Consider the following 12,864-nt stretch of genomic DNA (forward strand, 5'->3'; position numbering starts at 1 on the left):
CCTCAGGAGAAACCGTGTACTTCTGTCCTCTTCCATGGATACTTGCTAGTAAAAGATGGATCTTTTTGGCAGCTAATGAAACCCACTTGATACATTTATTCTGGGCCTTGTGGCTCAAAGTAGAAGGCCACTGGCTCTGTTTCCCATCTACCATAAAATCCCTCTCCTTTGAGGGACAGGAAATAAAGACAGTTTTATGTTATCTGTGATAAGCATTTTCAATAATCTGTCCTGATTCCCTTATTCCTTGGAAGAGTCCATCACACCTGAATTCTGCCTTTGAAAGGAAACTGAGATGCTGTACATTCATTTTGATATTCTATGGCTGTCTAGCAGTTGACAAACCTGAATGCATGATACTTGTGCACATTCAGTTGTTTGTGCACATAGGCAAAACATCTGGAAGAGTTCTAGTTACTGGAAGGTAATTAATGTTCTCTAATCTTGTTCATCTTGCAGTCGTCTTTCAAAACAGCAGTACTAGAGAAATTGTCAGGTGAATGTTCTGGGGCTTTCTTGTACGTGGATTTTTTTCAAAGTCATTTAAGTTAGGGATAAAAGCAGAGAATATATGCCCTGTCTTTAAAAACTGTGCCTTGCTTTTCTCCTCCCCTCCTTCCCTCCAGTTAGGAAAATCATTATCTTAGAAGGTGTGGAGATGAAATACAGAGTCCTACCTAGGGCTTCTTTCCCTATCTAATTGTGTGAGTATTTTCACACAACTTAAACACAGGGGAGAAGGACAGAACAGAAGAACTATGGCTCTTTGGCAGTTCTTTCTTGCAGCCGTGCTGCTCTCTCTAGGTCAGCCTGCAGCAGAGAAATTTGGTTCAAGCACCAGCAACACTGCTAAACCATTTTGTGAGGAGGTCAAGAGTTGAACAATCATCCCGTTGATAAGGGAGCGAGCCAGAAATTCCATTCAAAGAGGACAGTGACTTCCTGTGCTGCTTACCTATTATAGGTCACAGAAATCATGAAGGGAAAATGGGGGACCAAGGGCACTCTAGCACATGACTGTTTATGTAACTGTGACTTTTAAGTTTTATTTGCTGCTGTAGATATATTAAAAGGAGTTAAGGCAGGCCTTTGTGTCTTTATTAAAATCATGATTTTCTAGTAAGCATCCCTATGGGAAAATCAACGTAGCTGCTGCACTGGATATACACTCTAATCAAATGTGGCTGTAAGTGCTTTTTAGAGGTGGAGGCTGTGGGGTGTTGGTGCACAGTGTGCCCAGCTTCTTGGAGATAGTCCTGCTGCACACACATCTGCATGGTCTGTTGGGTGTGGGAACCCACAAAAGTTGTTCAGCCCAAAGAAATTACATGCACCATTTTTTGTTTGAAGTGCTTAAAGATCAGTCTGAATACCAAAAGGGTAGTTTGTAGGCAGGCAGCTAGACTCAGCAATTTATATAGGATACCACAGAATAGACTTCCCAGATACAACTGTCATTTTTGGGCCTGTGCCTTCTGGTTTCTATAGTACCTGATTGTGAAATCAGGAAGGGTTTATATGCAGCTGACAGCCAGAGAAAATGTGAATTAGAAAGTGATGTGTTATTAGCAAGTGGTCTCTTGTAATTATTTTTTACCATTGCTAAAGTGATGCACTTACATAGTGTACATAATTTATCTGAAGGTATCCATTGTATTCAGTCTTTAGCTCCTTCATTCTTTTCTGCTGTGTATTATCTGGTCTGCGCTAGATTCTGAATGTGACACTTTTGTGGCTGATAGTCCTCATGAAAGGTGCTGTTTGCAGTTAGGACGTTGAGTTCCTCTCCAAATTTCATCCTGGAGCTTCTCTATTATGTCTTTGTCTTTCCTGGTTCCCCTGAAACTGTTCTGCCCAGGGTAACTAGCAACCAGTCTCTGGCAAATGTCAAGGCTTCTGTACCAGTGATACTTACTGGGTTTGGCTGAAGTAAGTGAGGATTCTCCTGGATTCCAATTCTAGAGGGTATAAGTTGGCTGACTGTTGCAGGGGTAAGATGGAGACATTGTGAGCCTGTGTTAAGCTTGAATGTACACCCATCATGTGACAGAAAACTTGTTTTATTTGGAGGTGATGCTGATGGTAACAGTCGTGATGGAACCTGGGCTACAGCACCTGTAAAGAGAGGGTATTCTGATATGGACTGCCAGGAGAGTGAATTTTAACCTGTGGCCTGATTCCCTAATCCTCATTTGAGAGTTCTGAGAAAGCAACCAGGAAGGAATAGAACATGATAACCCATCCTGGAGGCCAAATATGAACATACCAGTTTACTATCTGTCTCACCTCTATCTTGTCCGTGACTAGTTAAAACCTGTTACAGTTGTCCATGCCTTCTTGGTCATTGACTGTTCTTTCTCTTCATTCATTCATTCCACTTTTCTTGCTGTCACTGATAAAAGTCACATGAGACTAAGTCCTAGGTTGCTCAAGTGTTGTCTCTGCCTTAGTTTTGATGCATTTGCCTATTTACTTGGCCTTAAACTGATTGCTCAACCGAGTCGGTCGGTGTTTCCTGAGATCTCCTTTTGGATGGCTTACTGCTTCATTTAAGTTTAATGTGTTCTTTTAAATTCTTTAGGTATCTTTGCAGAGCTCTTCAGTTCCCTAGTGTAAACCTATCACTTAATCCGAGCTCTTTCAGTAGGCCTAGGTACAGTGTTTAGTATAAAATAATACAGAGAGTGATTTATGGTAAGTGTTAGAGATGGAATGACAGAGCTGTTGGGGCAGCAAATTAGGAAGATGACCTGTGGTCAAATAGACAGCAAATGCAATTGCAATATTAAATTTAGATTGACACGAACTTGAATGATGATATCTGAAATCCTTATGTAGATGAAGACAATTGATATCAATAAAGATGAGTTTTGGCTCTCCTGTATCTTTAGATCCTGGTCCTGTAGACTCCCAGATTTTCCTTGAAATGTAACTGTTGAAAAAAGGGCAATTTTGCTTAATTTATCTCATCAGCAATTTTCCTGTGTGCATTTCTTTGAAATTTTTCAACTTCTACCTACTTCTGTATTTGCTTTAATTTTCATTCTATAATCCCATCATTACAGTTTCCATATGTTTCATATCACTCTAGCATATGGATTTCTGTATTGAAGTTCTTTAATTTACTCATTACAGTGAATGATTAAAGTGGAATTTTGTCCCACTTAGCATGAAAATTCAGTCTCTTTGGGGTGGGTTCCTTAGCTGTAGCCTCTTCTCAGATAATTTCTGGTGGTCCAAATGGTGTTCTTTCCATCATGTTTTCACTGCCTGTGTCTGTTGCTCTGTGCCACGATTTGAAGGCTCTTCCCTTTTCTGTAGATCTAGCCCGCTGCGTTCATATTTCTTCACTCCAAGACCTACAAAGTGGAGTTTGTGGATCATTTCACACTTGCACTTTCAGGAATGGCAGGTGTACATTACCCTTGGGTAACAGTTAAAGTTTCCAGCATTTGAATTGGGTGGCTCAGTGTATAAATCAACAAACATGTTTGTCTTTTTCAGTTTTCAGATGTAAGTAGTTTGAGCAAGTTAATATTTACATTTCTATTGGCACCAGGGTCAGATTCTAATCAGCACGCTAAATAAAAGGGCACATGGTCACAAAGTGAAATAACACACTTTGGGATCAATAAGATTTGTCTGTCAAACTGATCTCTTGCAGAGGAAAATGAACTTCTCTGTATTTGATAACAAGCAGATGAGTTGGCGAGCAAGGGAAACTGGCACTTCTTCAAACAGTGCTTCTGCACACACTTGTGGCTTTGCCAGAGATGGATGTTGGGCTACATCAGTGGCAGCAGTCACCCAACAGTACTTTGGTGCCTTTTGTCATTGCTGACAGGAGTGGAAAACACTTTTGTGAGGCTCCAGGGTGCTGTGTGATGTGATGGTCCCAAAGCATGCAGGACATCTGTAACTTCCACTAGCCTCTGCCAGTGGCAAAAGGTTTGGAAAGCAGTTCTCCTTCCAGAACTGCTGTGGAAATCAGGAAAAAGCAGCATTGGAAGGTCTTGACTCTTGTATCATGTTGAGAAGAGGCAAGCTGTTGAGCAGTTCCTTGGTAAAAACTGGTGAGATTCCCAGCCAGGTCTTGTTCCAAAGGAAGTCAGTGAGAATTTGCCTCTAACTCTGAAGTACCTTTTCCTGCTTTACAACTTCCATGTTGTTTCTTACCCATGTTTAGCATTTCAAGCTGCAGTAGAAATGAAATGCCAGTAGCTTAAAGTAATTCTGTAATAACGAACTGTAGTGTGTTTATGGTGGAGAGAAGAAATTTAAGTGTGATATTACATTTCTATTCCTATCTTTCAAGGACTCTCACTGGAGCTCTATAGCTGTGTTGTGAGAAAAGGGAAAAACATGACATGCAGATCTTCTGCCACAGATGTGAAATACAGCTGAAGTTTCTTGCCAGACATGTGGAGGTTGCCTCCTGTTTCAGACAAACGTGGCCTGGGTGACACATGAACCCTCTGTGTTGAGGGAAGGTTTCATATAATTTGAATTCATAAGGAAGCTGGTGGATTGGGCTGATTTCTCCTGGAGTTCTCAAGCTTGTTCAAACTCACAGGCTCACAAGTCAATGTGAATTAAAATTCTGCCCTGAAGGCCTTGAATGGCAACTTCGCTTAGAAATTAAATTGCCAGGCTTCACCATTACGCTTCTAAATCAATTCACTGCTGTTTAAAAGGAGAGTTGACTGAGCTCATGATAAGCCCCTGATGCTGGCTTTTTCAGCGTTAACCTTACCGCCTTAAAATACAGTGGGCTTGATACTGCAGCAACTGGGAATTACTGAGAAGTGGAAAATTAGAACTGTGTCAGCAGCTAGAGGTCTGGTTTCTGGGTACAGAAAGAAACTGCACTGGTGAGGAAGAAAAGTATCCAGCTGGCTTTTGGGATAGTGATGCTGCAAAGGAAATTTGCCCTTTATTATAGAGACTGCATGGAGCCTTGAGAGGGCTTGAGTGGTTACAGGTAGATTAGCAACAGGAGAGGGAGCTCTCACTGCGTTCCCAAAGAGGAGGGAAATTCTGGGCTTGGGAGCAGGCCTTGATGAAGAATCCTGCACTCCTGCTGCTCCCTGTCAATACCATGTTGGTGGCTGCTCTTTCATAAAGTTAAGACCATAGTGGAGAATGTGCTTGTCTGAAAAAAAAAAGGCAACCGTGTCCTGTTCCCACATCTCTCCAGCTGTTCTTCCCCCTCTTTGTACCATTAACTTAAAATACCAGTGTCCTGTTCTTCAGCTACTGTGAGTGTTCTCTGAGATGTCAGCTTTAGAAAGGAGGGATAGTAATATTCCACATATATTCTCACTATCTTTTGTAGTAGGAGCAAGAACTGGTGCAGGTGAGAATGAAGAATTCCTTTCCAGTGCAAGCAGAATGAGCAAAATTGAGATATTGGTAAAGCAGTGTCATTTAACTGGTATTTTAAAGGCTGGTTGCAACTTATAAACACTAAGAAATTGAGGTACATGGGAAGGAACAGAGAAGTTTGGGGGGTTAGTAAGCTGTAGGTTTCTCTAAAACCAAAATCCACCTCCTCTTGTATCCATTTACGCTTAAATATCTCTCAAACTAATGTTTGAATGGCTTTCTGAGTGAAGGGAAATGCAATTCTCCCTATTTATGGAAGGGAAGTAGAGACACAGAAAGTAGATTTTGCAGGGGAGAGGAGGGATTGTTTCAACACAGGCATGCAATGTTAGTGGTAGGAAGCAGGCTCGCCCTGGTTCAGAAGTGGTGTCAACTCTAGGTTGTGTCCCAGAGGATGTGCCCTGCACTTGATGTATCAGTTCAGACAAAGTGCCAGCAAGATGCTTTTTTGGCTTCCAATCCAGAACTTGTTTGCATCTGGGATGAGTGAACAGATCTCTCATCTCAGTGCACCCAGCTGTACAGATATGCTTAAGTTACTTTTTAATGTTCACAGGGTGAAGAGTGAATACATTCAGTTCTCCTTTGACCTGCATAAGTGCTGGTTCAACTGATTAGCATCTATCTTTATTGGAATGGACATGGTACTGGCCTTTATGCACATGTTATTGTAAATCTTGCTGTGCCTGTGATGCTAACTTGGATAATATCAAAATCATTTAGGCAAGTGCTTGGGGTTTTGCTTGGCTTTTGTTTGTTTTGAATAGGGAAGATGCTAGTCCTCTTCTGCTTGAATTACTAATCAAAGGTAACTGAGTAGATTGACTGTGGGCTCTTAAAATATTGCGTGAATTTTTCTCCAGAGGGTTTTGAGTAAAAGAAACTTTCTCTGAGAGACTGTTCTTCATATTCTCTATAACACCAAATAAATCTTTGCTTTCAGAGTCTATGTTGGTATCTCTATACTCATGATACATTTGGCTGGGGTTTTCCTCCTTAAATTCGTTGGATCAAAGCAATAACATAAATCTAAGTTTTTATTCATCAGCTTCTCTCCAAGTTTTGTAATTTACTAGAATTAAATTGGGAATCTGGGAATAATATATGATCATAGATACAGTGCATATCATGCAGGCTTATTTCCAGAATGTCAGTAGAGGGTTATACTAAATACTTTTGTTTTGTATGATTACAAAGATTCTTTTATAGCTTGGGACATTGAGTCTAAAAGCAAGAAATGTGAGAGGTATCTGGCAAGAGAAGATAACATGAATTTAATTCTAGCATTGCTGCTGTTCTTTACTGTGTTCTGATTGGCCAGGAAGATCTGCAAAAAATGTCTTGGTCACGACTGTATGACTTTGAATACCTGTCAGGGAGAAGAGCAATCCAGGGTCACAGTGCTTTAAACACTGGCAGTTGGGTCTCAGGAGAGGCCGGGTGTGTTGCAGTTACCGGAGTGGAGAAAATGTAACTTAGCTACAGTGAGACCAACACTTTTTTTCTTTCTTTTCAGCTAAACTAAGTTCAGTTTAGGTTGGTCTTTAAAGATTTATTAGACAGTGGCAAACAAATGACAAGCAAGTAGTGTTTGTATAAGAGGACACTGTGTGTATGATACTCCTTTCCCAAATAGTTGGAAAGCTTTAGCCTGCATTCATGTATTAGTCATTTCAGCTATTCAGGAATGAATTGTGGATTATCAGTACACATTTTTTCTTTTAGATAGGGGTCACTGCAGGACCAGACTGAGATTTGAGTAGCTGCACACCTGATCTGCTTTTGAAGGTGCACCTGTGCTAGCTGTACAAATATAGAAACACTTGTGTATTTTTGGGCCTGAGAAATCCCTGCTTTATACCAGAGAGTTCATAATATTTTGCAGGATGTATGGAGTATGCCAATAAAGAATTGTTTGTGATATATGAATATATATTATGTTTATATGTATTGTTGCAGTTTTAGCTGTTTTAGTTATGCTGTCTGAAAGATGACAGGCTTGTCATGATTTTGGCTTCTAAGAAAGATTTATTCATTTTCAAAACATATTTTACGTGGTCACTCAATCTAGGCTGATTCCAAGCCCGGGCACTTTAGGGGGATGTTCTGTGACTATTCAGGAGGGTCATGCAGAGGTCAGGCGTGCTTCATTCTAAGAAACTATTTTACAATGCAGAGGTCAGGCATGCTTCATGCTAAGAAACTATTTTACGCAGATTTGGGAATAATACTGTTGTTCGTGGTTCCACACAGATGGTACCAGACAGGAAGAAGTGGAAGGGGAACTCAGTGAAGAAGAACGCTGGTTTGGAAATTCTTCAGAAACTCCTTCAGAAGCATCATATGGAGAAGTCCAGGAGAACTTTAAGTTGTCTCTTGAGGACAGAATCCAAGAGCAGTCCACTTCCCCGGATACCTCTTTGGGAAGTGCAACGCCGAGCAGCAACGCAGCGGAGCTGGGATCCATTGAAAATGAGGCACTAAGAGACACGTTACAGAGCAAAGAGCACCTTTCTCCTGATGTGTCATCTCTGTGTGAAGAAGAACCTCCTGGTCCGAATAAGCCACTGAGCAGTAACCTGAGGCGGCTCCTGGAGGCTGGCTCCCTCAAGCTGGATGCTGCTGTTACAGTCAATGGCAGAGTTGAGTCCCCTGTAAACCTTGGCTCGAACGTCTCCTTCTCTCCACCTGCTCATCACGCCCAGCAGCTGAGTGTTCTTGCCAGAAAGCTCGCTGAGAAACAGGAACAAAGTGACCAATACAATGCAAGCAGTCACTTTATATGGAATCAAGGTAAGTGGTTGCCAAACTCAACCACCACCTGTGGTTTGTCCCCTGATTCAGCTATCCTGAAACTGAAAGCCGCAGCCAATGCCGTTCTGCAGGACAAATCTTTTTCAAGGACTGAAGACCCTATAAGATTTGAATCCTTTTCCTCACCTTTTAGTTCTCAGTCAGCCAGCTCCACGTTAGCAGCTTTATCTAAGAAAGTGAGTGAAAGAAGCATGACTCCTGGGCAGGAGCACCCGCCTCCGGCAAGTTCTTTTCTTTCTCTGGCTTCCATGACCTCTTCAGCTGCCCTTCTCAAGGAGGTTGCTGCAAGAGCTGCAGGCACCCTCTTGGCTGAGAAGAAGAAGTCGCTGGTTCCTGAGGATCCCCTGCAGCTTTCGGAGATGAAACAAGAAAAAGCAACTCCGCCACAGTCTTTGGAATTATTGTTACTACCAGTCCCTAAGGGAAGAGCATCCAAACCCGCTAGTACAGGTATGGATACAATTTGAACCACTAAGTAAAATGTATTTGTTTTGCTATAGGCTTCTATAACATCTCTTCAAGGGGTCTGGATTTGGTTTGATTCTATGTCTTATGAGAATAAGAAATAGATACTTTAGGTGAACAATAGAAAAGCTTAAGATACCACTTTGAGACCAAGCTGTCACAAATTTTTCCACATTTGAAAGATAGGAGTGTACAGTTCAGTACGTTTTTTTTTCTTTTATTCCATACAATAGTATTTTCTTCTCTTACCAAGTTTAGAATAAGTCCACAAAACATTTAATAGAGAAGATCAAAGAATCCCTGTTAGGGAGCTCACAGTATCAGTGAGCATGTACAAAACTAGTGCTTTTGAAATACTGGACAAGGGAGAATTCTCCCTCCTGCTGTCTCTGTCACAAATGGACTTTTGTATAATCGCTTACTACCCTGTCCTAATTTACCAGAGTATATTATTATGTTGCCACTTTTCATTAAATTTTTTTTACAACCCTTTGTTGTTAACAAGAAAACCCCAACTAAACTGCATTTCTCTAATTTGCTCAACAAGAACCATTTTACACTTCTGACTTCCCTCCACCAGTTCCAGCTGTTGATGGTCAAGAAATGAGGCTCATAGGAAAGAAGAAGAAGAAACTCTCTGGGTAACAAAAGCTTTAAAGAACTGGCAAACCATGCAGGGGAATTTAAATGATCAATCTTCAAACTAAGGAATAATAATTGTTCTTTCATCTCTTTCTATAAAAAGTTTCCGTCATGGATTCATATTTCTGGTAGAACATACGACTTCAAGTCGTCAGTGTTCTCCCTGGGGTGGCTTTCTGCTGCAGAGGGAGAGGAAGCATGGCAGTGATCTTCACCAGGTGCACAATGTGGTTTAGTATATTAGAGCTTTGTCAGGAATACTAGCTTGGCTGTACAAGTGTAGCAAGCCAGTGTACAGGTATGAAGCCTGACACGGATGTTGCAATTCCACTGCCTTCTCTCCTGACCTGACCTTTTTCTTTAGGGGTATTATGAGATCTGATCTGTCCCTGTGCAGCTCGGGTCAAAACTCATAGGATAGAAGCTATTGGATGGACAGCAATGCTCATCCCTCCCTTGGAAGAGGAGAGGGAGGGATGCAATAAGTTGCAGCCAGAACCAGTTTTTTGCTCTGTGTTACATGTGTTCTGCAAATGCTTTGCTGGTGTGTTTTGCCAAGGCCATTAAAGTGGCAAACTATTCTTGGCATGGATCTAGCCTAAGGTTCTCATTAGTTTAGATGAAGTCCTTTTTGGACTAGCATAAGCTAAACCAGCAAAAGGTCCTTTCGTGTGGGAATAGGAGTACCTATGCTGGCTACACCAGTGTGAAAGTAGTCATTAATTTAATGTAACTCCCCACCAAGACTGGCCTTCATATAAGAAAGGCAGCAATGCATAGAAAGGAAGTAAGGTTAAAATTTATTTGAAACTCTTACTTTATTTCCTGCAAGGGGAAAAAGTTGTTCACATCATAAGTTTTTACTGGCGAAAAGTACATGGTTGTAGTAAAACCCAGGCTCTGTGTTTGACTAAAAAACTGGAATTTGTCTGTGCAGCTTGTAGTAGGGGAGTGCTCTGTTACCAGTGTGCCTGTTAGTACTGGCACTTTACAGACGAGCTCTGATGCAGCAAATTTCAAGCAACTATTCTCTTTGCTGAAGGCCCAAGCATACTGTGTTGGTAGAAGATAACAATGGGGGCTGATTGCCTCAGGTCCTTGGTAACCGAGGAACAACTGCTTATTTTTTATGATATATGGGACCAGTATCCCAAGAGGAAGGGTGTTTCCTTTCAGTTCATACGCACTGGGCCAATACCAGTTGGCATCCAGGAAAACTCTAAAGTGTAATGTTCATAACATTTCTGGAAGTTCATTTTCTGATATGCTTTGAAGTTTTTCCTTCCTAATTAGTTAACTGACTGAAAATAAAAAGCAAGCTGTTGGTTAGCATATCTGGACGTTGATTATGATAAGCCCGACTCCTCCATTCCTTCAGCTATGGAGAAATACATCTTGTGAAAAGAGGTCACTGTTTAGTGACCTTTGGTTGAAGACTTCACTTTTGTAAAATTTGAGTAAAGCAGCTGAATGTGTATATTTGCCATGAAAATAAATGTCCCACATTCCTGATTCCTTTTGCGCATACAACCTTATAGCACTAAACCCAAAAAATAGTATTTAATCTTATAGTGCTTTATCTTTTTGTGTCTGTCTGGTTGCTCCTTGAGACTTTTTTTTTTATCTTGTTCCCAGAGTGAAACATCTTTTCCCAGTAGGCATAGCTTGAGTGGTCTTTTTTTCCCCTCTCGTACTTTGAACTTCTAATGCACTGATGAGTTTGCTTTGCTGTTATGAATCTGATTCACTTACCCACCAGCAACATCTAGCTTTGGTTATGAGATCAATACTCAGTGAGATTAATTAGATGTCGACAAGTAAGGAACAGCAAAGATGGAGGCTATTTAAAGAGGAATAAGTTAATAACAAGGGTATGCCTGCTGCTCTTTTGTCCACCACGTTGAGATATTTGCTCAGACTTATTTCAGGCAAAAAGCTGGAGTCATGGCTTATCTGAGTGTAATTGCCTCTGAAATGGCATGTCAGGTTTGGTCAACCTAATCATTAAGTGCATTTTTTTTTATAGTGAAGTGGTACAGAGAAGACTAACTTTTATATCAATCGGTTAATATTGCCAATTTTATAAACTGCTCACACCTTTGGGATGAAATTTAAAAGGAAGTGTGGAATCTCTGTTCTGATTGTTTTTGAAGGACTGTGGGTGGCAGACCTTTATTTGACTGACTGTATGCTTGTTTGGTGTAACTTTTTGCCTGTGATGCTTGCAATTTTGTTCCCAAAACTTCTTTGGGAAGCACTGGCTGATTTTCTCCTCACTGGAATAACTCTTTCCAACCAAATGGCACTGTGTGATATAAAATAGACATCAATATAAATGAAGGAAAGCTGAAGCCCATGAATGAATTCTGAGCTTTATGCACTATATTATAGAGCTAACATGGTTCAGCTTCAGAGCGCATTGGCATAATTCCTGTGTAACACTAATTGTCATTGTTATCACTGGAGTCACATGCATTCATCCCAGTTCTTTGCATATTTTGTAATGTGCTAAACCACTGATCCATCTTGTTTGCAGACTTATTTTTAAGGGGGTCAGAAAGAGGTAATACCTTGTAACATGTTTCTTTTCTGGATGATAACCAGAGACTGGAGAAAAGATGTGATAGAAGGAAAAGAGGTGATAGGTAAAAATGCTACCCATGATTTTTTTTCTGTGGTTTGTCTTTCTCCTGCCTTTTGTGAGGAAGTAAAGATGTTTAAAAACAGAAACACAAGTAATTATAGCATTGGTTTTGGCTTACCCTTTAGAGGTACAGAGAGGAGAACAATTTGATATGTTAAGTACGATAGAATATTTCACAAGGAGAATTTCTGAACATGTAGTAGTGCACACTGACATTGTGTCCTTTTTCTGTACTTACATAATGACTACCTAATCAGTTGAATTACAGTGGTTTTGTTTCCCACTTAATAGCAAGAATTATATTTTAGGATGTGACAGATCTTTCTGGGGGTTTTTATCACTTAGTTCCTCATCGAGGGAATTTGATGTTTGCTATATCCTTATCGGTAGAAAAAAACCCTGATAATAATGAAATTAAATAGTCTGAGGGAATTTTTGAATAGCAATATGCACATTGCTGAGCTATGAATATTTGAAAACAGTCTCGTCTTTTAACGTGAGGAAAAAGGCGTCGAATTCCACTGTAACAGTAGGCCTTTCTTTATAATAAAGAAGGGGAAACCATGGTGAGAAGATGGATGGATGGTTAGTTGTGCAAAGTCAGCCACGAGTAATTTCTCTTTCCTTTGAACTTATGACTAACCATATTTGCCTGATCAATGCCACCAAATCCTTTCCTTATCTTAGGTGAACTGGGCGGTAAAGTCGAGTGCAGACATTTAGGAAGGCAGATTGAAAGCCCTGGCAATTAGAGGAGCAGAAGAAAACCTATGACCCGAAGACCTTTGATGGCTGACATAGCAGCAGTATCTGCTCAAGCCATAACTAAACAATTTCAGCAGCAGGGCTTCTGAAGTCATTCACTTCTGGTGTTAAATATGTCCGATATGCAATACCAGCATGCTTTTCAGTGA

General features: G+C 40.7%; 1 protein-coding gene across 9 annotated transcripts in view; it reads left to right on the plus strand.

The window, feature by feature from the left end:
• ZNF827 (zinc finger protein 827) overlaps window positions 1–12,864 on the plus strand; it is a 106,201-nt gene that overhangs the window by 18,230 nt on the left and 75,107 nt on the right. For all 9 annotated transcript variants that reach the window (XR_003535751.1, XR_003535752.1, XM_027692696.1 and 6 more), the window contains exon 2: window positions 7,639–8,649. Coding sequence is in view for 7 of the 9 variants with exons in the window: in XM_027692696.1 (XP_027548497.1) it covers window positions 7,639–8,649 (1,011 nt within the window). In the remaining 2 variants the exon portion in view is untranslated. The remainder of the gene's footprint in view (window positions 1–7,638; window positions 8,650–12,864) is intronic.

The sequence above is a fragment of the Neopelma chrysocephalum genome, unplaced genomic scaffold (genome assembly GCF_003984885.1).
Source record: "Neopelma chrysocephalum unplaced genomic scaffold, ASM398488v2 Primary Assembly neopelma1_88, whole genome shotgun sequence".
In the NCBI taxonomy this organism is placed as follows: Eukaryota; Metazoa; Chordata; class Aves; order Passeriformes; family Pipridae; genus Neopelma; species Neopelma chrysocephalum.